The 27981-nt window shown below is 37.6% G+C and overlaps 2 protein-coding genes across 2 annotated transcripts; both read right to left on the bottom strand.

The window, feature by feature from the left end:
• Window positions 1-9571: 9571 nt before the first annotated feature.
• Window positions 9572-14967, bottom strand: LOC139739273 (betaine--homocysteine S-methyltransferase 1-like). The gene is made up of 7 exons (XM_071649882.1): window positions 14925-14967; window positions 13815-14005; window positions 12467-12661; window positions 11552-11663; window positions 10834-11030; window positions 10295-10376; window positions 9572-9861 (listed from the first exon to the last, which is right to left on the bottom strand). The coding sequence occupies exons 1-7, from the start codon at window positions 14965-14967 to the stop codon at window positions 9572-9574; spliced, it is 1110 nt and encodes a 369-aa protein (XP_071505983.1).
• Window positions 14968-21896: 6929 nt separating this feature from the next.
• LOC139739271 (melatonin receptor type 1A-like) lies at window positions 21897-23027 on the bottom strand. Its single transcript, XM_071649881.1, has one exon. The coding sequence runs from the start codon at window positions 23025-23027 to the stop codon at window positions 21897-21899; it is 1131 nt and encodes a 376-aa protein (XP_071505982.1).
• Window positions 23028-27981: the final 4954 nt, after the last annotated feature.

Below are 27981 nucleotides of genomic sequence, written 5' to 3'. Positions count from 1 at the left end.
TACAAAACATAAAGCGATGGAAGATAGTTACTGTAAATTTATACACATGAATAGTCATAATGGGCATGTCTTTATTATACTGTACACGAACATATCATATAATGGAAAAAATGGCAAACAGAAATAAGTAAACATGACTATAAACTATACTTGAGTGTATAGTTACCTGCTGGGCGGACGTGTGGGTTGTGTTGTGGCTTTCTGTGGCGGTATGAGGGGGAATCATGTGATATACTGGAAAGGATGTTGTGTGCAGTGGTACGTGTCTGGCAGGGTTTGGGTATGATGGTGGCTTAAAGAAGTAATCCACTCCAAAATTTTATCAATTTCGTAAGTAAGGAAAAAAAAATCTCCTTGCAAAACAGTTCAAAATGATCAAAGTCGGATAAGAAGTAAGGAAGTTATGACATTTTGAAAATTAAAAAATTTCGAGAAAAAAAATATTCTTGACCATTTGTTATGAATAGTCAAATCAGAAAGTTGATGATGTCATACTCTCACAATGTCTTATTCAATTCATATAGTACAGAGATGGCAATGATCTCATATTTCAGCCGTATCAATATAACACTTGCCTTAAAATCACCCATAATAAAAAAGAACAAAATGTTAACTCTGATAAATAGGACAATGCTTTGACCATCCTGTATTAGCTAATGATAACAATTCTTCCGAATTTCATACATTACAAGGAAGAGACCAACATTCTCATCAAGATACGCATTTATTCTCTTAGGTATAGAGAGCAGCAATGTGGACAAAGTGCCTTGCTGAAGGGCAAACGTGTCGGGCTTAGTTGGGCTCGAACTCATACAACGCTCATGTGTTTCAGAGACGCGCGCTTTTATCCACTCGACCACTAGACCTCCACAAAAACACACACACTCACACATATATATACACACACACATGTATATAATATATATACTTATATATATATATATATATATATATATATATATATATATACATTATATAAATCAGCATATCTCTTGCACTTCCAGAGGTATACGTGGAACAGCAAATAATGGGTCGATTTGCGTCTTCCTTCTTTTTCTCATTGCAGTAGTTGAAATATCACTTCTGTTCGTGATTTGAAAAATAAAAGACAAATGTATCCAGGTTTTTACAGTTCTCTAGAGGCCACAAAATAAACAAACGAGTTTAAAACATCCCTCCGGGAAGCTGACGACTACGCGTAAATGATATAAACAATAATCCCGATGATAGTAAGGATGATGCCACAGACTATACCGGCAATGGACCAGCCGAATGCCTGACGGGATGCCTTATAGGCAGCTTGGGTATCGCCAATCTGCTGCTTGTATCTTGCCTGTAGGGTATACATGACAGAGAAATTGTCACTAATAACGGATTAAGGAATAAATATCACAATCCTAATAAACGGTTTACGAAATGATAATCAAACATTATGTATGGGAAGGGGTTTATGGGTGGTCTGGATATCTGCAGTGTTTTCCCGTAGGTATCTAGCGTATATTTTTCAAGCATGTTTTAATCTTCATAGCTTCAAATTAATGTAATTTCAGAGGCAATGCAGAATATCATAACACACACACACACACACACACACACACACACACACACACACACACACACACACACACACACATGTATATATATATATATATATATATATATATACATATATATATATTATTTGTAATGCGCCATCGATCTATAGTGGCTTCTTTGAGGGACAGAGGGACATATAAAGAGAATAACAAAGATTTATAGTCGTACAGATATTATGAAAGTTGAAGAAAGTTGACGGACAGATATATTCGTAGGTAAATGTATTATTGCGTTTTAAAGACATTATTGCGTTCAGCCAAGTTATTTCTATTGTCGAAATTTCAAAGGCCTCCCGCTCCTTCTAGTCTTTGGTTATCAATGGTTTCTAATGGAGGCCTTGATGAAAGGGGGAGGTTGATTATGTGGGTATACACGAGCACTAACTTACATCTATTGCCTTCAGCGTGCCGACGAGTCCGCAAATGACACAGCATGACATCATGACAATGTATGATAGAACAGTGTAGTCCTTGACTTCTGGGGATGCTTGACGGGTTACTGTGGTACTATAAGGAACCCTCTGCAGGAAAAGATATGTGAGACAGTGGAACACTGTTCAGATAAGTTATACACAAATTTGATTTCACTTGCTACAAAACAGGATAATAGAATAAAGTGAATTTCGTGTAATACTTTGGTATAAAATGACTATTGTAATGAGAAAAAAAAAAGGACGATATTTATAAACAAAGTATTTTATACATTTCTGGAAAGCTTAAGTCTCTAGGAATATGAATAATAAACTTTCAGAAGGTAAAAACGTTTCTAAAACGATGGAGAGATGGTGTTTTGAGACCCTTTTTAGACCACCTGAATCCCATCTGACGGCGAAATTTTGGTGACCAAAATTATGTCGTCACGAAATGAACGAATCAGCCCTGCGCTGATGCGCTGTGCTACGCTCTCCATCCACACAGTATAAAATTACATGGGAAGGAGACAGTGAGTGTGAGAGAGTTTGGTGGAAAGAGAGAGAGAGAGAGAGAGAAAGCATAATAGTTAACAAAAACGAAGATTCAACAGATTTAACAAGTCAATGTGTTCTTTTATACCTGAGCATCATCTGCAACATCGTCATCATCACCAAATTGCGAGGGACCGAGATACGCAGGAGGTGCAGTGGCAGGGAGAACATAACCCGGTGCTGTGGTTCCAGTGCAGACCGGGTAGGCTGGACTCAGAGTGGTGTGTTGAACAGAGTACTGGGCAGGGGCTGTCCCGACAGTGCCTATCACGTATCCGGTCTTCTCGGTCATCGTTTCCATGGTTATTGAAGTGTCTTGTGATACAGAAAGAGTACAGTTCAGAGTTATTTTTATGCTTATAATAGTCTGTTCCATTCTCTCTTTGTCATTTTCATAATCACTTTAGCCTCAATAAAAATGCTCAGCACATAAAAGCAGAGAATCAGTTTTGCGGAGTGTTATTGATCTGATTTATAATTGATCTGATTTGATTTGTTTTAATTTGATTTGATTTCATCGTATCGGTTTTTACATTATCATTGCACGTGTACACACATTGTTGGTAGTATATGATATACAACATTTGCTTACAAGGTAATTAAGTCTCAGTTCATGGACAAATGTTGGATTTTTAATATGTTAAAAAAAATATACATGAATAATGTTATAATGCAGATCTATACCGCGTGATCTTACTTGATATAAAAGCAACGATTTATCTTGATCTTACGTTTTCTTGAAAAGTATCATTCCTACCTTTTCTTTTTTATAACTTCTCTTTAGATTATTAGCTGTTGTGAGGAACTATAGGGCATTGGCTTTAATAATTTGGCGTCATTCTGTCATTAGCATATTGAGAGAATAACTTCTCACTCTACAAATACTATCACTACAATTCGTGGTCGATCTAAAATTGTATTCGCATCTTCAATAACGTAAAATATTTGCGACAGAGCGAAGGGTATTATTTATGATAGTACTTTTAAGAAAATTTACAAGAGCTAGTAACATAGTTATGTCATATTTCTGTGACATTACGCATTGTCATGGTTGTGAGCGTTTACACAATGACGGTATAATATCGCTCAGTGTTTATAAACGATTACAACGCAATGCATCGAATGAGAACATTCTCGCTACATTTTAGACGGATTGTATACTTTTCTTTCCAGCTGAATTCACTAATGTGTCTAATATTAATTGCTTGCATTAATTGAATTTACAAACATCACTGAAATAAAATCTACTTATATTAGTACTACCTACCATGCAAAATCAAACCAAGGAACATTAGAAAACACAATCTTTTCATTCAGTCAAACAAAGTCCATCTCCCTTTTTTAATGTCTACACAATTTACCTATTATGATAGTTGTTTAAAAGATGGTACTTATCAAAAACAGGCAACAGAGATAACATGCTTTGTATTTCTCAATCAAGCCGAAGAAATAAAACCCTCTTTCCTTCTTGAATTGTGCAATGTTAAAAAAGGACTTGAACGGGGTTGAAGTTCTAGAAGTACCGCATACTGCTATGAAATCCAGTTGTTGACGGAACTAAAATATTTCAAATAAATCACTGTTGAAAACTTACCTGCCATTGCAAATTTGGGGCGACGCGCAACTGCTGAGGAGACCCTTGAAAAGGTTGTTGGGTAACGGGATCAGAAGTTGACGGGGGAAAAATGTAACCCCGATGAGCTGTCCTCTGCACTAGAGGACTACAACTACAGTCCCGCCAATTTATAGACACATTTGATTTAGCCGGGATGGCACGCCCAGTTACGGATATTTCATGTTTTGAAATTATCATGAAAGCTCCAAACCATGGAACCATGAAATCACTTTCATTTCATACTTCCTTTGGAGGAAAAAGGAAAACAAATAATAACGCTAACGAAAAGCAAAATGCTTTTTCCCTCTTTCGGTAATGTACTACAAAAACGAATAATATGTACAGCTAGTTCTTTGTTTTTGTTCATTTCAGACTTGTTGATGTGGTACTATTATTGATGGAAGGGTTAATAGATGAATATAATTATGATTCCTTTTGTTGTATCAGAGTTGACACGTCCTCCTCCTCTAGGATATCTCTGATTGATTGATTGATTGATTGATTGATTGATTGATTGATTGATTGATTGATTGATTGATTGATTGATTGATTGATTGACTGGTTGATTGATTGATTGATTGATTGATTGACTGATTGAATGAGTGAGTGAGTGATTGTTGTATTGATTTAATTTATTGATTTATTTATTCTTCTACTTATTTATTTATCTATTCATGTATTCATTTATGTATTTATCTATTTACTCCGTCTCCTTTTAGCAGGCAGCCCTTTCAGCTCACTCGGAACTCACTCGAAATGGCATAATGTGTCATGTTATATAACGCAAGGTCGTATAATACCAGTCTTCTGCTGTATTACCTTTATATACACAAATCTAATTTATTGATTTATTTATTCTTCTACTTATTTATTTATCTATTCATGTATTCATTTATGTATTTATCTATTTACTCCGTCTCCTTTTAGCAGGCAGCCCTTTCAGCTCACTCGGAACTGCTCTGCCAAGGGGGCCTGCATCACATACAAAATATACAAATTGAGTACAAAAAAACATACTTACAGACAAGGTAACATAGAGGGAATACAAACATAAAATTATGCAAATCCGAAACGGTCGTACGCAAGCCAATAAGAAATCAAGTCCGGGAGGGAAATTCCATTTTGTTATTAGAGGTTTTAAATACGTTGGGGTCAGTCCATTGATAACTTTGTATACAAGATCTTTATATCTTAATATAATTCCTGCTTCATTTTGTTTTTATTCTTAAACTCATCAAGTTCGATGGGAACTTGGCATATAAGCCCTATAATCTTTTTTTTAAGGTGACACTGGCAGAATGATGATAGAGAAAATCTTTGCCACAACTCTCTTCTTAAACAATAAAGTAACACATTTTATGTAGTGCAGTTGATGTTCCTGCAAAGTTCAAACTCGCAATGTATGTAGGCCTTTATAGATATTTTTTTCTAAAGTCTTCTCCACTACAAGATTTTGTTTATGCTAACAAAGAGAGAGAGAGAGAGAGAGAGAGAGAGGGAGAGAGAGAGAGAGAGAGCAGGAGAGAGAGAGAGAGTGAAAAAGGGAGAATGAGAGAGCAACGAGGTTCGACATCAATAACTAAATCAAACAAACAAACAAACAAGCATCATGGGGGAAATGGGTAGGACGGATTCAGGGTACCCTGGGAGGAAGTGGTAACAGTTTGGCGATTTGGAAAATAATCCCTCCTACCCCTCTCTCTCAACAAGAACAACAAAATAAAACGACAACAGCAAAATAATGCAGTGTCTCCCTTCATAAGAGGTATTTTCTATTTCTTTCCCCTCTCGGAAGATTAGTGATAGTATTTCCGATTTCGCAGAATAACTAAAAAAAAGAAAAGTGAAACAGGACAAGCTTCTATTCTTCTGCAATTGAATTGTTTTGGGAGCATGTTGACGAGGGATTACTACGTGGTTACGTGGTGACAATGAAAGAAGGTGATTATTTGGCAGCCGTTTGTTTTATTAAATTAAGCGGTCTTGTACTTTCGCTCAGGAATTTCTTTTTTTTCAGCGTACTCAAATCATTAAAGAAAAAAAAAAGTCCGGTTCCAAAGATTAATTTCGCATTTGCTCCAAAATGCCTCCACAGTCATATTTTTCGAAAATCCCACTAGTCTAATACTATGTACTTAATTCCACAAATGAATAATTTCATAATCAAAGCTTAAAAAACCATCACAATTCAGCAAGGGGTATGCAAATACTCTTTGTCAAGTTCAGTGATTTGTGATCGATTCGATGCACCCATAATAAGTTTGTGTTGTGTAGCTTCAAAGGGAATGGGAAACGGACTGGCTGCTTTCTGCGTCGGACGGTGTTGCGTCGTTTTGAATTTGTTGCGTTGTTTTTTAATAGATAGTATTACGTTGATTTGTTGAGTTGTTCCTTTATCACGTTAGATGGGGTTACGTTAATTGTTCTGTTGCGCTGTTGTTCATTGCGTCGTTGTCGTTCTTTCATTGCGTTGTTACTATCGCATTGTTATGGCGCTGAGATATTGTTTCATTGATTCTACTGCGTTGTTCTGTCGTCATTTGCACGTAACTCATTATTGTTGTTGCATTGCATGATATCGTTATTTAGTTAATATTGTTTAATTGCGCTTATGTTTGGTTCAATTATGTTTCAGTTAATGTTTAAGAATTTAGTGTCCACTTTTGCATTAGTTTTACTGTTGTTATTTTGTTGAATTTTTATTGATTTTGATATAATTTTTGAATACTGCAATAAAGGCAAGTAGTAAAGTCACATTTTGTAACGGAAATATAGAGAATCATTTTCGGGCTTTCCTTCTATTCCCCAGTCTTCACCAAAAACAGAACCAGGTGATTAATATTGTTTGATTGATTTTGAGCTATTGATGGTCAATAATAACTGGATGTATCCAGCCGGTCATAGGTTTATTTATGTAGATAGATATAGATATTGATATAATGATTTATATAATTCATCTTATATTGTGACCACCTAGCTTTAAAAAAGAAAATCTCTGTAATGGACCAAAATGGTCATTTGGGTTGACGGACTCAAATTTTCACTGTTCATTTACTTTGGAGGATTTTCTTTTCTCTTTCTACTGTTAAAATTTGGCGGCTGAGAGAAAAACCGAAATCGAGATATTAGCATTTTTCTGGACCACACTTTTCAAATAGAACATGTTTTCACTGATAATTCTGCACAGGACGCCTGAGTAATTTTAAAGGATTGGTACAGTATTGGTGGATATGAGAATTGGGCTTTAACTTTTTGCGAGATACCAAGAAAACATTTATGATATAGTACAGAGCATACCATTTTAAGAAGAATTCAAAGTTTATTTGATGAAAATCGGGTTTGGAATGACTGAAACATCCAAAAACAAAGTAAAACAAAGCGATCGTAATAAAGTGTGGGTCCCACACTTTAGTAGAATCGCTCTTTTTGGATATCTCAGCCATTTCAAAACCAATTTTCATCAAACAAACGTTGAATTCCTCATTGAATTACATGCTTTTTCATATTGCATAAGAGGTTTCTCATTATTTCACAAAAAATGTTAGAAACCTGAAATTAGGTCTCAACCAAAACTGTACGATCCCTTTAATCTTAAAAGCCTCGATCTTTTCTCCCTTGTTATATACGAAACTGTACCTTCTACCCTTCACTCTCATTTCAATCAGTTTTGAATTAAATTAGGATAGTCGCCCAAAGTAAACAAGTTATCTACCCTTTATATGCTTACTGTTTTAAACTATGTAGAAACGTGGAAATTCATTTTGGCATATATATGTATATATGTATATATATATATATATATATATATATATATATATATATATATATACATATATATATTGTATAGTTTTATAGTGAAAGAAAATAGACTTGAAGCGACGTTGCTCTCGATCTTGTTCTCCCTCTTAATCAATGGAGCTTTCGGCCTGTCATCAGGCCTTCATCAGGATCTACCAACAGAACAATAATAATTTATTGTTTAAATGGCATAATGTGTCATGTTATATAACGCAAGGTCGTATAATACCAATCTTCTGCTGTATTACCTTTATATACACAAATCAATGATTGATTTGTGTATATAAAGGTAATATCACATAAATCGCTATATATCATGGCACACTATGCCGTTTAGACAATTATTGTAATGTGTGTTCTGTTGGTAGATCCTGATGAAGGCCTGATGACAGGCCGAAAGCTCGATTGAGTAAAAGGGAGAACAAGATCGAGAGCAATGTCCGCCTCAAGTCTAATTTCTTTCGCTATAATTGTATGACCCACAATGAGGCACTGCGTACGTTTGGCAAAGGAACAATCTCAGATCGAACTTTCATATATATGTAATTATATATCTATATCTATATATATATATATATATATATACATATATATATAATATATATATATATAAATAAATATATATATATATATATATATATATATATAGAGAGAGAGAGAGAGAGAGAGAGAGAGAGATACAATAACTTGTATAAACGAAAAAAAAAAGATACAAGAAGTCACATTGTATATCACGGGACTTGCGTCTATCACTCACGAGAGCCAACCACAAATACGCTCGAGCATACTCTCCTAGGTTTCCTCCACTTAGTATGAGAAGAAGAGGAGTAGGAGGACTCAGACGGAAATTTCGAAAACTATTCCTTGTCATTTAATCAATTATTTCTATTGCGCTTATCCGTCTACATCTACGAAACGTATATCACAATAATGAATAAAGTACAAGTCATCATTATTATAGAGACAATCAAAACGCTTCGTTGAGTGTGCGGGGAAGATGTGTAACAATTGAGGTTTTTTGTATTTCATTTTCTTTCTTAACGCGGATGGTCATCCTCATTTTCGCAGATGTTTGTCATTGTTAAAGTCAACTTTTGTGGTCTTCCTGTTATGCTTGGTCATCTGTTTGAACAAGACAATGTGTGGTATATCATTGAGGTAGATAATCTAATAACTTGAGCTTTGCGTCAGTGGTAATTGTTTGGCACATTAGTACTTTTCTAATTTCTATGGAATAGCTGGTTGTATAAAGTCTTCTGTGTGGTAAGCAGATGTAAAAAAAAAAGAAAAAAAAAGTACACAGATTCTGCAATGAGAATACTACATAAGCATAATCCGACATACACAATCAAATAAGCGGCGAGGTGGGAGAGGCCGACCATGAAACTCCCTTGTAAGGTCGTTAGTTTTCATAACAAAGCCTACAAAAGACTAGCGCCCAACTGGATGCAGAATGCGACTCTGAATGTTCATCCCGATCTTAAATCATCCTGAGGGCATATCATATTAATGATACACACGCAGGCCCCTCAGAATAATTCAGAATAATCCAAGTAGTCTATTATATAGACTACTGCGATTTTTGCGTCGTTGGTATTTCATGCTTCTTTGGAAGAGTCTCCTTTTGTTGATGTCCAGGAGAATCCTTCTGGTAAGTATTTGCTGTCATGTGCGCCGGCATACATGTTCTTGAAGACGTCCGGCGAGTACTTCGAAGCCTCAGGGTGCCTCCCAAGTGCTTCGGCCATGGTCCTTGTGTAGTGAGGGGCGTTGCCACAGCACAGTCCCATGTACTGAATTCCGAGTTTATTAATTTTCCGTGTAAAATGGCCGATATCGTCACGACTGCACAGCCGACAGTCCATATTTGTCGGGTAGCAGGAAGCTCCTAAGACATCAAAAGCAATTTCATCATCAAGACGTAGTGCCGTGATGTTACTCCAACAAGTCAATCAAAATCAGATAGCATTCACTACATGTTACTGACAAATGGACCTCTTACAAGACAATGGTGTTAGTGTTTCAGCCGCACAAAACACACCTCGGTCTATAACTTTTTTTTCCAATTACAATGATTTCAGTTATACTATTTATGAAAATATTCTATCCGCATTGTCTTGGGCGCATTTTACAAAGTCGGAGTAGACATGAGCTGGATCCTGGAATGTTAACCTTTAACTGTCAAACGATGGAAAGTGACAGTGACTTCGTTAAGCTTTCCCTAATTCTGTGGGAGTTGGTAGACTGACAAGTGTCTTCACAAACTGCTTGAACCAGCAAAAGTGTACGTCTTAGGTACCTATGATTCATGAAATGCAAACCTGTGTATGGATCTTTCAGCTGCCACAGCGTGGGTTCCTCTTCGGTCGTCCGGTATGGAATCGGCACAGCAGCCAGCGGAATCTGCATGCAAATAATACGTAGAGAGCAGTTTATTTACAGTAAACGTTATCATCACTCTCACGATAACGTAAAAATCTGACAAAACTCAGAAAGAAAAGAAGAAGATATCTTGAAACAGAACGCTCAACAGAAGGTCTTACTATATCAGGTTATTTAATTGCCTAGCAAATCCGACTCCAGTCGACCCTTTTTCCAAAACCAAGACAACCACACCCATAATTCTTCGTCTCCGACATGCTGTTTTTCAAGGTAATGGTCCCAGATCGGAGTTACAACCCTACCCATGAAAAGTCGTTTCATAATCCCACGATGCCATGCCAAACTTTCATCTTACATGCAGATCCGTGATATCAGTGCACCGTTTACAAAGTAAGCTTACCGTTCTGACTACCCTTAGGTCTATAAACTTTATACACTAGAATTGGTATCATCCCAAAGAATCACTAGCGCTTGTCACCTTAATTCCAGCTGCTACCGCCTCCTCCAGCAAAGGAATCATGGTGTAGGGACCTCGCATACAGTTGAAACCCACAACGTCCGCTCCTGCAGCTTCAAGCCGCTTCAGGGCGTCGACGACCCCGATGTCGAACAGGGCGGGCTTTCCGTCGGCTGTCTTCATCCATTTGGCAGAAAGTGTGATGACCGCCGGTAATCCTTGAATCGCAAATTCGTATTTGATACGTACATAATCTATCATGAATCCTTTCAAGAACAGTCAAGTTCGTATTTGACTCGGCTGTTTCATCAGACCATGAACTTACAATAGGCACATGGTCAGACGATTTTCTTTGCTCTGGAGCTGCTACATACAAACACTCTGTGTAGAGTGCAGGGCACTTTTGAAAGACACCCTTTGCAGAGCGAGAACTTCATTTTGATCGTTTCAAGCGTGACTCACTTTAAAGAGAGCAGTTAACGAATTAATAAATTGATCAATCGATTGATTCATTAATTCCTTAGTTCAGTGACTAATATTGATTAATTCCTCACATCAAATCAGTAAATACACTCTTTCTACTCTTTGACAAATGGGGTGTCTTTCTTACATCTTTTTTAGCCTGACATTTTCCTTCCTATTCTTCTCCGGGATCTCGCGGTATTTCTCCTTGATTAAAATCAAACAGGAAAAAAAAAAGACGAGCAAATTATTCAACAAGAAACAGTAGAATCCACACCTTTGCCGTGTTTTTGAATACACTGTAGGGCCAGGAGCGCCTCGCCGAAGAATGAGAAAGTCTCCCCAATGATGTAGTCTGCCCCTTCTTCAACCGCCCATTGGATCTGCTCCTGTAATGAACCCATGACACCAAACACTGGCAGTTAGACTTTGGTGTTAAAGTGTGCATATAGCTCGACGACATCATCTGCAACCAAGCTATGGTTGTAATGAGTGATCGAGGCTGTGGACAGATCATCAGGGGCCCCATTTCATGGCAACTCTTGCTGGAATGCCAATTTCCAATGGCAACAGCCAATCAAGAGACTGGATTCTTGTCGTTACTATGACAATTTTATAGCAATTCCAGCAAGAGTTGCTATCATATCAACTTTTCATGAAACGGGGCCCAGGTCGATTGCTATCGTACGAACAGCATGATTACAAATTAACAATGTTCATATTAATATGCATACCTGAGTACAGGTACTCCAGGATTTGGAGACAGTGATGGTGAGAGTATGATAAAAAAACGATTTGAGCGCAATATCTATACTAGCAATATGAAAATGCAATTTCCATTCATAGAGATGGAGAAATCTCATAGATACACAGTGTCCGCATGCTGCAAGCAGAAACAGATCTTGTTTGGAACCTCTCGAGTAGATGACCTACTCTCAAATGAGATCAACACCCATTAAATCTTCCACTGGTGGTGACATAGCAAAATAAGACAAACTTGTTTAAAACCAGTGGAGGATCCAGGCGAGGGTGAACCGGGCGCGCGCCCGCCCCCCCCCTTTATTATTTTTGTTTTAATTATTATTTTTTGTATTAATTTTGTAAAGGTGCCCCCCCCCCCCCCTTTACGGAATTCCTGGATCTGCCCCTGAAAGCGGAGCTGAAGTATGAGCGCTCAAGCTCATGGATTTACCTTAAACATGGCCCTCGTTCTGGCCTGGCTCTCCTCATTGTCGGGGAACCAGTCGCCCGTGTTGCTGATGTCGCCGCACATCAGTGTTCCCGTTTCGTCGGCGACCTCGCGGGCCATTCTCAGTGCTCGTCTGTTAAGGGACTCCAGTTGTCCTTCTCGGTCCATTAACGACATCTTCTTCCGGTTTGCGTAATACTTTGAGAAACGAACGGGTTGATGAGGGATACAAGCTAAAGTTAGTATCCAAACGGAAGGGTCAAGGATTGCGGACGTACAATATAATCAATCAAACAAACTATCTATATATCTGTCTGTCTACTATCTATAGAAAGAGAGAGACGGAGATGTAAGAGATACAAACAGGAGCATTCAAATCATGCCAGACAAGAGAAGAATTGGTGTGGTGACGTGATCGATTTTTTCCCCATTTTTGTTAAAAGTCTATTTACTTTTAAGCTGCTGGGGCGTGCCCTCATGTTAAGTACAATGATTAATGCTTGATGTCATATGTCTCTACGAAATTTCCGTGGTCTAATAGTTTTGTAAGGTCTTCTAGTAACCATACGGTTTTAAACTCTTGGGTTATGATACATTTACACACTTTTCACGACATTCCTTTCGACATCTTGGAATTAACCATTTATTTTGATTTAAAAAAATCTGCCGAGGTATGTAGAAATCGGGCCACTTTTTTCTAAGCGAAGTCATAATATGGGCCCTTTCATCGCAGTCGAAGACCAGAACCTGTTTCGTTTTCTTTTTTTTTAGTTTTGTAATGCTAAATTTTGGTAATAATATCTCTTCTGGGCCCCGTTTTATCAAAAGATACAATCGATTGTAAACTCCCTTACCACACAGGCTGCCATAGACTTATGATAGAAATCAACCATATAATCAATTATAACTCTCCATAAAACAGGGCCTTGATGTCTAAAGCCGAAGGAACAAAATAATGGGAGTTAAATCCAGACATCCTATTTGGACGTGAGTAATGACGAAAAAAAAATGATAATGCGTTAATACGATTCTGCCTTACTGTTGGAGCAAAGATCTTCTTTTTTTTATTGTGTATGTGTTTATGCGTGTTTGTGGGAACACTGTTTATCACCAGATTACAGGGTGTTAAATACAAAACACTATTTGGTTGTTTGTTTTGTAACGAAATCTTAAATGAACACCAAGTTTGAGTTGCTTATTTGCTTACTTGTTCATTTTTGTTATGTCAAGTTTCCTGTAAAAAAAAAAATGGAACGTTTCATAGACCCTACATCTAGAGTTCATGGGTCTTGGGCAGACAGAGTAAAATCTATGAGGAATTTTAATCATAATTTGTGCCTGGCGGCCATACCGTCAGGGCGACAACAACATCACTTCCGGCGCGAACGAAATCCCGGTACATCTGGCGAACTAACTCTGGGTGATCCATCACTACTTCGGGAACCAACGGGCCTGCCTTAACGTAGCCCTGTCGCTCAAAGGCGAAGCAATATCCTTCCGCGCAAATAAGTGTCTCGCCCGCTTGCAGACGTTCTCGAAATCCTGTAGAGGTGAACGAAGTCTTGTCATATATGAAAGGTATGATATGCTATGTACATATGCATGTATATGCATAGTATTACAAGTAATCATAAGTGTAGATATAGATATAGATAAGATATATTTGATTATATATATATATATATATATATAGTAAGTTAACGAATCAGTAGAAGAAGAACGCCGTAAAAAGAATAAAAAATAAATAAATAAATCCTAGATCTTGAAGATCTTAAAAACGGAGCATAGCTCTCAAATACTGAAAGGCAAGGTCACACTCTTCATCAGTGCCCATGGTGTGACAAAAGATCTTAATCAAACCCGTTTCTGAAACAGACATGAAAACACCCCCAAAGAGGTGCGTCACTACTGGTCGTGTCGGGACTCCTTGACAGTCGAGGAGGGTCTCATTATGAAGGCTGCAAAGATCAGCAACTCATCATATCATCACGAGGTCAGCGAGAAACTTCGAAATCGAATAGAGAAACAGAAACGAATATATTTTCATATATTCATACATTACAGTTGAACAGGACGACTAGCTCAAAATGTGTTAATTTGTTATTTTACGCAAAGTATGGGCTGATCCATCTTGAAAGAAAACAGAAAGAAAAATGATAAAGTTCCATTATACACAAATTACATTTTTTGTTGTTTTCGTGGGTTTTGTTTTACTGTGACATATCGCGAGAGTCCTGTCATAGATGTTAACCTTGTATTACCATGTATGCCTATCCCTTCACACACCCAGACCAGAAGGGCATATATCCGTTAAAACACACACACACACACATACACACACACACACACACACACACACACACACACACACACACAAACTTGTATTAGGATGTAAGAACCAGAACGATGATTCGAACTCTGGACTTCCCGCCCATAAACAGCACAATACTCTCATTATTACCAGGGGACCTGGAATCGAAGCTGAAATTAGCAGCTCGTTTCATGCTCGCGCTGCAATGAGAGTGAGATCTATAAACTACTAGTACTCCTTTATTATCGTGAACGGACGGTATGAACTTTGCATAAGTTCTACGCCTTCAAAAACACATATACATGATTATCTTTCTTGATATTAAACAATTACAAAGGGGGCACTCAATGATTTCAACTATGTAATTGAAATCAAGTCAACGATTTTCACAGAAATATCACTTAAAGTAGATTTTGATTCTAAGACATTGAGAACATTAGTCAGACCAGTAATTGCAATGTTGTGTACATAGGGCCAACTACATGCTTTTGTTCACTTAATGTCTGTACATTTGTCAAAATAAAAAATAAAGATGCTTATTTAAAGTTTGTAGATTAACACAAACATTAAACTCTGTAAGACATGGCGTTATAATGTACTGTAAACGTGGAAATTTTCGCGGTACATTAATTTTCGCGGATTTCGCGCTACGTTCGGCTAGCGCGAATTCAAAAACGCGCGAATATATCTTCGCAATTTTCTATGCACATTTTGAACGGCCTGAATTGCGTGCGCTTCGTCGATGATACTGCTACGTACATGTAGTACAGACATGTTTACGCATATAGCAGTATCATCGCACGCACCGCACGCACCGAGCCCATGGCAGATTGGTGTGCTACATCTCCGCGACTACAGTACTAGTACTACAGTACATTGTATCGAGTAAAATACGTGTACAGTGTACTACGTAGTTGAGCGCTTGTACTCACACTCGCGCCGCTCGCTACGTCGCTTTCATACGCTGGCATCGCTGGATGAAAACAGCGACTGTGTATTAACCCGCTGCAGAGCGCGAATTTAAGAACCCGCGAATATGTTTTCGAGCCGCTCAGCGCGAAAAATTAATCGCGCGAAAATATTGACGTTTACAGTAGGTCCTATGCTCCTGTTTCTCAACCTACAATAATTGATTATAACCTTTATCAAGCCAGACAATGTTTTCAGTGACATTGGCTATACTTTTTTCTGTAAGGGCAGCTACACTTTCGACACTAAAGAATAGTTACGCTCAAATGTCCGTATGCAACCTTGGATAGTGAATCCGCGGAACGACGTTGGAAAAAAACAAAACATTTAAACTTCTCCATGTTATGCCACCCCCCCCCCAAAAAAAAAGAAAAAAAGGGGAAATGAAACAATTTCGTAAAGAATCTTTGATCACTCTGTGGGTATTGGCCTCGAGTATTTTTTTTTTCAACAGATCAGAGTTCTTTTCACTGCAATTTACCGTCCCTTTGATATAATATGTGCGTGATATAATGCGCTCCTCTCCGATACAGTCAAAACTGCTTTGGCCAGAGTGACGGGAAGGTCATCGCCTTTATGCAGGTCACAAAAGTGGGTAAATAACCCGTCGATTCTGAATTAAGCGCCATTTACTCAGACTAGGGAATTTCTTCTTCCATCACAGATAGTGATGTACCAGACACGTAACTATAGAGGGGAGGGCGGCGTGTTTGCGGGTTCAAACGACCCCTCCAACTCCCCCCCCCCCCCCCCCGTTACGGCCTGTATACTCAGTATAACATGTCACTCATCTGCAGCTACCCTACAGTTTGGACAGAAGAATATGACTTGATCGCTATCCTTGTACAACTGAATTGGATCGTTTTATGTGAATGGTAGATAATAGTAGCGGGAGAATATCTCTTTTACAGTAAGGAGAGTACCGAATGTATCGCGTTTATTCAGCTATTTCATTTCAAGCACGGACAAAGTACATACAACACGTGGTCGTACATGTAACCCATGATCCTGAACATTAATGTTTTTTTTTATGTTGTTGAAGTCAAAGTGTTGCTACTTAATTACTGCATGATGATATCACTCATGACTAAAAGGATTTTGTACTACAAGTATATGGCCTCACTTTACTGACATCAGCATATCAACAATCAGGCTTTATGACGTAATAATGTCAGCTCAATAAATCTCCCTATTGCGCATCCCGTATTCCATTATGTTTATTTTTGTTTTGGTTTTTATGTCACGACTTACACCGCATGTATACAGAATCAATACATACGGTGTGCTTTTATTGGGGCTAATATTAATATAGTCCACAGGTATGATAATATGGATTCATGATTTATGCATGTTATTTGTGGGCTGCAGTGATCATCTTTTACTCATGGGAGATGCGGTCTGGGAAGTCGGTATAGGCTTATCTTGATATTAAAACACAAATACACGCGGGGTAAAATGAGTTAAATGAATTCTACAGGCGATTCACCACATATAGATGTTATTCAGAGCTAAATATACGCAGACAGGAGGTACAGTAAATCGTGTTATCTATCGACTTGTATGTAGTAGTGCGTGGGTAAATACGTCTTCCTGCATAAAGGGGATTGGAATGGCAAAATTGCGTTATTCAAAGACAGGCATTCCATTCAAGATTATTGAAGCGGCAAAGTGATAATGGTCCCGACAAATTTAAGCGTAAAAACTTCGTAAATACTACGCCTACGTGCCCAGTTCACCCCTAATAAGTGTATCAGGTTACACCAGAATTCATGACGAAGTATACGTAACATTGTCACCTACCTCTAACTTTCGACATTTTCCTCAAAGTTCTTGGGGTTGTTCCTCTCAACTTGCCACTGTATTCAGTGTTTACTTCGTCGCTGCTCGACCGTCAGGAACGCCGGAGTGGTGCACAGGAATGCCGTTGTGTGTGACCCCGGTCTCGAGTTCTCAGGTGCACGCAACCTGGTGCACGCACGTGCAGCAACAACACGGGGGTATCATGGACTTTGCAGGTCCATGTTTATACCCGGGAGGTGCTACCATTGTTATACTTTTAAAGGGGGTATTAGAGCTCACCTAGAAGGTCCTGTCCAATATATTCCCTTCGATATACTTTTTGGAGCTCCTTGTGCCACACATAGTCGAAGTTCGAACGAACATTAAACAGATTAAGACATGCTTGGGCACAACAGTCAGCTACATGCAGTTTCTACACCATTTATGTTGACGCTAATTAACTTGCTAGCTGCCCAAACTGAGTACAACGCAGTCAGTCTTTAGTGGTTAAAGTGTACCATGGAAATCAAATGTGCGTAAAGCTAGAATAGACAGACAAACTCAGGGTATTGGTACTCTTAAAATGGGAAAGCTACCGAAAGCTCTGTGCCACTGGGGGTGAGGTTCAATCGAGCTTTCTTTCTTTTCTTAACATTCTAATAAGTATATGATATTATTTTTTTAAGTAATGAGATAGGCTTGCCTTTATTGCTTTAACTTGAGCTTGTTTCGCAAGTCATGATATTTCCTTAGCTATAAGGTCTGCAGGTATAACTGTATACCAGTAATGAAAACGGTTATAGTTCAAGTGCACACACACACACACACACACACACACACACACCCCTCCCCCTTTCTCTCTCTATGTAAGCACCATGTATACAGTATATATACCTCATTTGATGAATCCTCGATTCAATAACAGCCCTCAAGCGGACATCATGTGGAAGCAACCACATGATGTCCAAACAAAATGTTTTACGAGTCTCGTTACACAACACCTCTCTGAATCAAGTTCTTCATTTTAAATACTTAGGTTTGTGGTGTGATGAAAATTTAAACTGGCAATTTCATATTGAAAGTATGTTGACAAGGATTGGAAAGATGGTAGGTTTTCTCGGCAGATTAAGACACTCTGTAAGTGAATCGATTTTGAAATTAATTTACAAATCATTGATTCTTCCTCAATTTGACTATGGAGACATTATATATGGGTCATCGTTTAAGAAACACCTCTATAAACTCCAAAAATTACAGAATAGGGCCGGTCGAATTATACTAAGATTACAACCTGATTCTCATGCTTCTGTTCCCGAAATGCACAACGCCTTAAACTGGCAACTTCTTGACCAAAGAAGATATCACTCTCTTACTTTTATGTATAACACAATGAATATTTTAACCCCTTCTTATTTAAAAATGAATTTGAATTTGTAGCTCATTCCTATCCCTCCCGTTTTGGACAAACATTAAGACTTCCCAAACCTAGAACTGAATACTTGAAGAAATCATTTAGGTATAAATATGCTAAGGAATATAATGAACTTCCAATGGATATTAAGATTTCCCCCAGTGTTCATTTATGTAAATCTCAAAGTTTAAAGGCCACTGTCCCGTCAATTTAATTTGTTTTTGTTGATGAGAAAGAGCTGAATCATTTGAATAAGCACAGGTTAAATATAAGTCATGATTTATTATTTTCCCCTTTTCTTTCCCTTGTATCCTTTTCTTATGTTATTTGGTTGTATCAGCTGTAATATGCGATGTTGTTGTTCTTGGGGGTTTTTTTTCTCTCTCTCAGTGTCTATGTACTTCACACCTTCATGTTTACAATTTATGTATTTCATAGTTTCATATTGTATTTGTAACTTCCATGTTCTGGACCCCATGGAAGACATGGGCAATCCAGCCGTTGTTGTTTTTCTATGCGGAAAATAAAATCAACAATCAATCAGTCATAGCAGGAGTTGATATCCCTCAGGGAGGAAAAAAATACAGTGTATCAACAATGCCCAGAAAGGCTGTCCATTTTGTACATATATTTGTTTAATGTGTGTAGACGTGCCATATCATAACAATACTTTGGTGTTTTATGAAAATGATCGTACACAACAACTTAACTATAATCTTTATCTTCATTAAAATAATATGATCAGGGCCTATATCATGTACGTGGGCGCTAACAAACACAAGTCCTACACCCATATATTCCAGACAAACACTTTTTGTTATCATTATAGTCAAATAGTGAGATGTTACATAATCAGCTCATGAGGTCATGGATAATTTGACTGCAGAATCTGTCATCACGCCATCATAAGATTGGCAATTCAGATTTATACAGTGCATGTCTTAAATTAGGATATTACATTTTGATCCTCTAAAATGCGCTGCCAAATTAAGGATCAATCATAGATATAAGGATTGCGACCATAAGGCTTCAGAAGTTCTACAATCGAAGCAATGACTGTGACTGTGTTTGTGTGTTTGTTTGTTTGTCTATTTGTTTGTTTATTTGATTGTTTGTTTGAATGTGTGTGACATGGTCCGATTGCTTTTCTTGTACCTCTTCCTTTTATCCCTTCTGAATCGTTGTACCCACTCGTTCATGTACGCATGGACGTACGCAAACAATCATTACTCTTTTTTAAACTTTTTACTCAGGGTACTCGCTAATAATTGTACAAGCTCTGCCTTTTGTGCAACTTTCCTCCATATCCCCCCACATGCCTTACTAGAGAGGGTTTTTTTTTAACTCATAGTGAATTCATGATGGCCAACTATGTAAATTACGTGTATCCATACAATGATGCAGCTGTTTTGTTTGCATTTGTATCAGTCATCGTCAGTGCTTAACATTCACCTTCTTTCACAAATCGATTATGCTACTTTGCAACTGTTTTGTATTATTTGGATATGGAAACAAATAAATGAAATGAAATGAAATGAAATGAAATGAAATGAAATGAAATGAAATGAAATGAAATGAAATGAAATGATATGAAATGAAATAAAATAAAATAAAATAAAATGAAATGAAATGAAATGAAATGAAATGAAATATATGAAGAGTGAAGGGCTCATATGAAAGAGAGTTTGATACTCGACTGTTATATGTAACGATGGTAAAAATGAATGATTAGAATTATGATAAAACGATACAATGCCAAACAACAAAGATGTTGTTTTCTTGTACCTGATGCTTTAAGTTAGTGTAAGCGTCATCTGCAGTCTAAAAATAACAATCAGTCTTCAAATCTCAGGTGTATTGCTGAGGTTTATTAGCTTTGCAATTCAGCGTTGATGAACGTCAAAGAGCATGTGACAATAGAAGGAGAGAAAAAAAACGGCAGAGTTGATACCAATTATATAATAAAATGTCTTTGACACCAAACAATATAACAATGTCACAAGAAATTGTATCACAGGCCTACTCTATCTAAGATGAAATACCAAAATGTATGATTATTTTGATGAGCTAACTAATTAAATCATTATAGTTATCAGGTTGTCTGTTGTAAATCGTAGCTAAATAATGAAAAGACGAAATATCTTTTTTCTTCTTTCTGCAATCACGTGGGTAATGAACTATCCATCATTTTAAAAAATGGGGGTAAATCAGTGAGATTAACTTTGTAAAGGTCCAATGGATTAAAATTTGCTGCATAATCTCTGAGCGTTCGTCTAACTTGAGCGTATTCTGAAGACAATTTGAAAATCAAGAATGTTACTTATGTTAGGTAAGGTTAAACATTTTGTGGACTTTATAATATAAATTATATACAATATGTCCACAACCTCAGTGTTTTAGAACTCCTCCCGATACTGCTATTCACGAATTACACGAGTGCCCAAAAAGGAGTTAAAATCCCTATTAATGAAAAATGCTGTTCGGATGTTTCTAATGACCGGGGGCACTCGGCCACTGGTGTATTTTGCCTGGCAGTCCGATCAACGCATGTAGATATTTTGCTGATGCATTTATGTGTCACTTGAATTTCCTGTCTTATGTAGAAATAATGACCTTAATGCTGCAATAATAATATGTCTTCTATTATAGGGCCTACATCAATGTGCTGTCATAGATCCCTTTCTTCTGTCAGGGTCAGTGTGAAGCTAAACATGACAATAGTGTATATCAAAACCAAGTCCAAATATCCTGAATTTGTGTACATTGATTGTTAAATGTTGAGTTACAATTATGATATCAGGGTGTGGAAATTACCAGCAAATATTGTCAGCACAATATATGTTATAGACATACATTATACATGTACAGAGAGTAAGATCAAAGTGTACAAACTTACTCGGCAGCCGCAGACGTTAGATTCACATTCAAGACTGTCGATCTGAGCCAAATCGGAATGTGCTAATCTACACAGCCTTTATAGTAACACTGGATACTGAGGCCAGATTACTAGTATCGACCTGTGTGGAATCGGAATGACTGTGACCGACACCGTGATCGAAAACAGGCGCCCGTTTCCCGCTCAGGCCCGCGGTGAAGATGCCCCGGATGGCCTTACGGAATCTCGGGTAGCGAGCGGCGTAGATGAACGGATTGACGCAGGAGTTGAGGAGCGTGAGAAAGACGATAGCGTAATAGAAGGGGCTGAATAGATAGTCGTCCAAGGTGCCCTTGACGGCCGAAATCATAATGATGACGTGGTTCGGACCCAGGCTGAGCATGAACACGATGACCACAGTGGCTGTCATCTGCACCATGCGGTTTCGAGCCTTGACGTGAAAGCTAGGGGTGTTGTCTTTGCCGGTGCCCGCTGAAAGAACTGCCTGAAGTTCACGGGACTGGCGATGCAAGGATATGGCTGTTCCTATCTGGGTAACCAGCATCGTCAATACGGGAACGCCCATTCTCAAGACGAAAAGGTAAATGGTCAGGTAGATTCGGAGAGTATGCGTCTTGGTGTCCACGCACCGGTTGCCGATCACTCTGACTGTTGCGGTGAAACAGTAATTGGCGAAAACTGCACAGACGCTCACGGACGCTAGATAGAAGTACACCCGTCGTTTGGTGAAGATCTGGTGGAAATGCAACGGGCAGACAACGGCTACGAAGCGCTCCACAGACATCCCCGTTAAGATGAAGGCGGAGGCGGTGACGAACAGCCACATTAAGTAGCTGGAAAATACCAGCTTGCAGTAGACATTGCCAGCGAGGGTGTCTGGAACCCGCCCTGCCACCGGGATGGGGATCATGAAGACAGACGTCAGGAAATCAGCCACGGCAAGAGCACCGATGAAAATGTCGGTGGAGTATCGCGCTGCCTTCCGCCCTAGCAGGGCAAAGATGACCAGGAGATTGCCTACGATGCCGACAACCGTGAGAAGCAACTGTAGCAGGTTCGTCCACGACCATACTATTCTCCATGTCCAACCGGCAGTATTAACACCAATGTTTGAGATAACAAGACTAGTTTGGTCAATTCTCTCTTTCATTAGGCCAATCTCAGTGTACATCTTGCTTGTAGAGGTTGCTGATTCCATGGCGTTTTTCTTTTCAAGAGGGATTATACTGTTGATTGAATAATATGGTCGCAATATCTCGTAGGGTTTGCAACAAAATACCGGGGGTTGTACAGTTCAGTCTCTTAAACTTTGCGTTTGGCACTAGAAGTCTCTAAAATGCGTATATGGAATTTGTGGCTACAAATGGTATAGTCTGTATTCTATAATGACATATGATGTGTCCGAAGATTCCTGAAAAGAAGGATTGCGAGGAAACAATATTATATTTTTTCGAACCAAAACGAAACAAATGAACGAAGATGAAACAAAAGGAGACGTTAATGGCAAGAAGACAGAGAAGGAGTGAAGGGCAAAAAGGGGAGAATCAGTAGAATGCAAGAGAGAGAGATGAGAATTATAATAGGCCCTATCAATTTTGTGAGTGTGATTTGAAACTTGCTTTGAGAAGTGTTGAGTGACTGTTTGCAGAATTCACCATGAGCTATTGTCAGTAAACGCCAGTAAATCAACCCCGAGAGAAGAACAATAGCTTAAGCCATCATAATATTATCTGGCGTTCATTAAAGTTCACCTTAAACAAGCATTAGATAGCTTTAGATTTAAGAGAGTAACTAGAAATCAAACCGGAAAACGGAAAACGAAGTGACAGGAGTCTAATGCTTTTTATACAGACCTGGCACATAATCTAAAATGTTATGGTAAATTCACAATGTAAAGAAAAGCACACTACCACTTTTACTAATTAGCCTACATTTATATACATGTCATTTCCCAAAGTGCGGATAGAAGGCTACTAGTGATCAAAAATGTAATTCAGCAGCGATAACTATGTTGCATATCATAATAAAATTCCAAACACGCAGAGGTTTAGCGAATTAACTTGGTAATGTGTATTCCAAAAAGCAGAGAATTTATACCTCGAAACATTTATTTTCCTGCGCAGAATTATTCTTCCTTCTAAGACCTACATTTTTTCCATACCGCACCAAAGCATGCAAACCTCTGTGAAACTTTCACAGAGCTCACAGTTGCTGATGGCGTAGGATGATGGTAGTCATGGATCAATAATCTTCAAAATAATCCGCATTGTGTGTATACTGATTTTCAACGTAACACTCCACACCATTATTTTATCTTAAATTGATGATGATAAATCTCAGATAAGTAGAATAAAGCTTACCCCAAACGAACTGTATAGTGGTTTTATTGCGATCGGACAGAAAACACTATTCTATTCTATTTATTTTTCTTTCTTTCTTTTGAGGGGGGTACTAATTCGGTTGTAGCCACAAATTGTAGATTACTGCAGATGAAGTAACGATAAACGGTGTTATGTTGCTTCACAATTGTTTAAATTGATTTGTACATTCTTCTTCAAAAATGTTGAAACTCCAACCCCTCTTTATCTTTTTATCAAGTAATTATTTGTTAAAAAGTTGTCTTTAATGATCATGGCGCAGTATGTACAATGCAATCTCGCTATAACGAACACAGTTATAAAAAATTTTTGTTACAACGAAGTAAAAAATCAAAATAATATCATGGATATAATCACTATATACTTTACTGTTCGACTACATTTGGATAGCAAATGAAAACGGCCGGTTCTGAGGGCTTCGTTATAACGGGAGTGCACTGTAAAATGTATACTTTCTCATTTTATCTCAAAGAGAATTTAAAAAAAAATGATTTCAGATTACAATACACTTAATAAGTCTTACGGAGTCATGACATGCTTACCTAGACTAACTTGCAGGTTTCATGGAAAATAGTAATTTAGTAGTACTTTAGTACTTTTTCAATTGTATAGGCTGTTTACCCGATCTTTCCCGCTTCCCCCTGAGGTACCCACAAAGTACAAGCTAGTTTTTTGTTTGTTTGTTGTTTTTTTTAGTTGGTACCTCCAAAATGTATAAATATGTTTATCTATACACACCTCTTCTTGTACCGATCATAGACATGAACATGTTATTCTTTGCTGCCTGTGTATCGTTTTCGATAAAATGATTGCCAAATTTCACATAAATTATATCTTTTTTACGTTCTAAATGAGGTTTTATTTGATTTTGATTTCAAAATTGATTTGATTAAAAACTTTAATTTTAGTGAAATTGATAACGTTTTGCTAGATTCTACTCAATCTATGGAAATCAATGTTTACATTGTGTGGCTTTTAGATTTGATAAAGAATTATAGAAGAAGATGAATGAAAAGAAGTAGAATAAGCACAGCTGTGATTTCATACCAATCTGGTATAATTTTTTTTTTTCAAGAGGGTAACAAGCTAAGAATCTCGTCGCAAAATGTTTCCATCCGATTTCAGAAACTAACATCATTTCACATTTTTAAATCGATCGTAATATAAAAACACTTAATACAAAGGCGGCAACTTTCGTATAAATATATACTTTGCGCTCAGCATTGCCAAGGGTGGCCAGAACAGGAAGTAGATTACATGCTATTGAAGTACTTTCACAAAATGCACAACTTTTCAAATACACAGACACAATTAGCAAAGACAAAAAGCTGCAAAACGGAACCATGGAATTAGCCCATTTAACACTGACAATATTGTTGAAAGAACAATTAGTATTAAACACTGCTCATGAAGAAAAACATATTATATCTGAAGCGAACCAGTAAAGCTTATCTATGTGCGAGAATTACCATTGAGAAATTAATTCAAAAAACCCTCAAAACTAATTGAACCATTGAAGTATGTACATTACAAGTAACGAGAGCGGACAAATAGTAGTTTGCCTAAAATACCCCTTGAAATTGAACTGAAGAAGTGTACCTGGTGCTGGCATTAGCGGTGTCTCCGGAGAGCTTTCTCGACTGTCAGTCAGTGACGACACGGATGAAGAACAGGTATATTTTGCTCTACAGATCTCCTTTAACACTGTTTAAGGTAACTGCATGTTCCAGTGCGCATGATCAGTAAATAGAACTAAGAACAGAGAAAGATGCTCTGAAAGACTCAGCTTGTCAAACTATGCATTTGGATGACAGGAAATAGAAAAGGTATATAGATAGGGGAAAGATACGCAATAGCACGCGCACACACACACAAACACACAACTCTACACACACAGAACACACACACACACACACTCACACGTTGATAGCTGGGTACTTCAAAGCTTGAACACCATCAAAGTATGTAATCATTAATTTTGTTACTTGAATATTACTGCATTTATTTCACGCTAGATTTGTCACCGCTTAATTTTTCCTGAATACAACTTATAGGATATTACTGTTGGCTCTCCTTCATGTTTTCCCATTTCTTTCTTCTTCTTTTTTTTTTGTCTCATTCTTTCTTCTTTTCGTACCTCCGAGTACTACCACATTCCCTGCTTTTCCAAAGTCGTATCCAAATGTGAGGATATTTCTTGAACAATCATCCATGTTAGATGCTTTGCTTTGATATTATCCGATGTTACTTTCGGATAATTTGAATTTCGTCTGTTGAGAATGAGAAGGGCGTTAAGTGGTCTTGAACACTATGGGTTTTGTGGCAACTTAACGCCCTTATCATTCTTAACAGACGATTTATCCTCTGGACTTTTCCTCATAGCATACAGCACATCTTGCTTGCAGAAGATAGTTGTGATATTGATTTCAGTCAACCCAATAATTCAGAATATCTATAGGAAGGACTTTCTTATTGATGTAGATATTGATTCGTTCAAATATGTAAAAAAAAAAAACAAACGTAATTCAATCTCTTCGACTGGACGTACTTTTGAAAGTCACAGAGAGAATTGTTTCCCATTGGTTTCTCAGCTGTATGACTGGAAAGAAAAACATATTTTTCAACCCCTATTCAGTAAAGTGGATAATCAATGAAACTACATTTGCAACATTTCTCATTGATAAGGTATCACTTAAAATGTCTTGGGTGAGGAAGATTTAAGAAGAAGCGGTTACATTATCAGAGCGACTTTGATTTCTCGTTCGATTTTTCAATGTCATTATATTTATTGATTTTACGCTTGCTTTTTCTCCCAAGGATCAAAATAGTTAAAGTTACGTGATAGAAAAGAAACTGCATGACTCCCTTGAGCCGTATTCTGCGAAAATCGGCAGCTTACGGCCACCATGAACCAATCGATAGCTTCAGTTAAACGATGAAAGGTTATTTTTCTCTCTTTACAAATATGTATACCATAGATCTACAGTGGATTCCTTAACTGGAAAATCTCGAGTTGTGAGAGACCAGTTTCGTGAACAATGGAGCTCCAACACTGAAAAGTAGAGGAAAAAATGTGTAGTGCGTGAGAGAAAAAAAAACACGGAGTAAAGAAAGAACGGATTCCTTTTTAAAGTTAAAATGGTTCAAAATGCGATCTCGTGACCGGGTGAGTTTGAAACATATATGTGATGTCCACTGGCATTTATTGAACCCAGAGTAAAAGTGAATTGGTCGCTTTCATTTCTCTCCCCTTTATAGTTAATAATAATGATAATAATTACAGACTGAAGACGCAGTACACTTAAGATGGCAATCGATAATTTCTCCCTTTTGAACTTTTGCCATGAATTTCTAATATCGTATGGAGTAAGGAGAAGTTGGCGCACCTAGTATAGAATTCAGAGTTTTTCATTTTCTTTTCCATATGATTCCTTCGTATTGTCCACGAGGGAGAAAACACTGAAAAAATCTAGGGTTAACGTAAAAATATGATTTAAAACTGTCTGCCTCGAATTCCAAGTTTCACAACCAGTGTGCAACAAAGGAAAAGCAATGACGAAATGTGGCTCATTCTGAATCGTTTTACAGAGCTTGCGTTAAACTGCATCTGATTCTGTCTGAAATGATTTGTCTTTTTTTTTTAACTTAAAAAGTGTTTACTTCGGGAACAAGCAATGGATGAAGTGTTTGTTTGTTTTTTCTGCAATCCAGAATCGAACGCAGCTCTGATAAATTTTGTTTATTTGTCCTAACATTGCAACTATTTAATCTACT

This window comes from Diadema antillarum, unplaced genomic scaffold, assembly GCF_040938485.1.
Source record: "Diadema antillarum isolate AM-2024a unplaced genomic scaffold, OU_Dant_1.0 seq00000792_RagTag, whole genome shotgun sequence".
Taxonomy (NCBI): Eukaryota; Metazoa; Echinodermata; class Echinoidea; order Diadematoida; family Diadematidae; genus Diadema; species Diadema antillarum.
The sequence above is the reverse complement of the archived record's forward strand: the minus strand, read 5'-3'. Positions and strand labels throughout refer to the sequence as shown.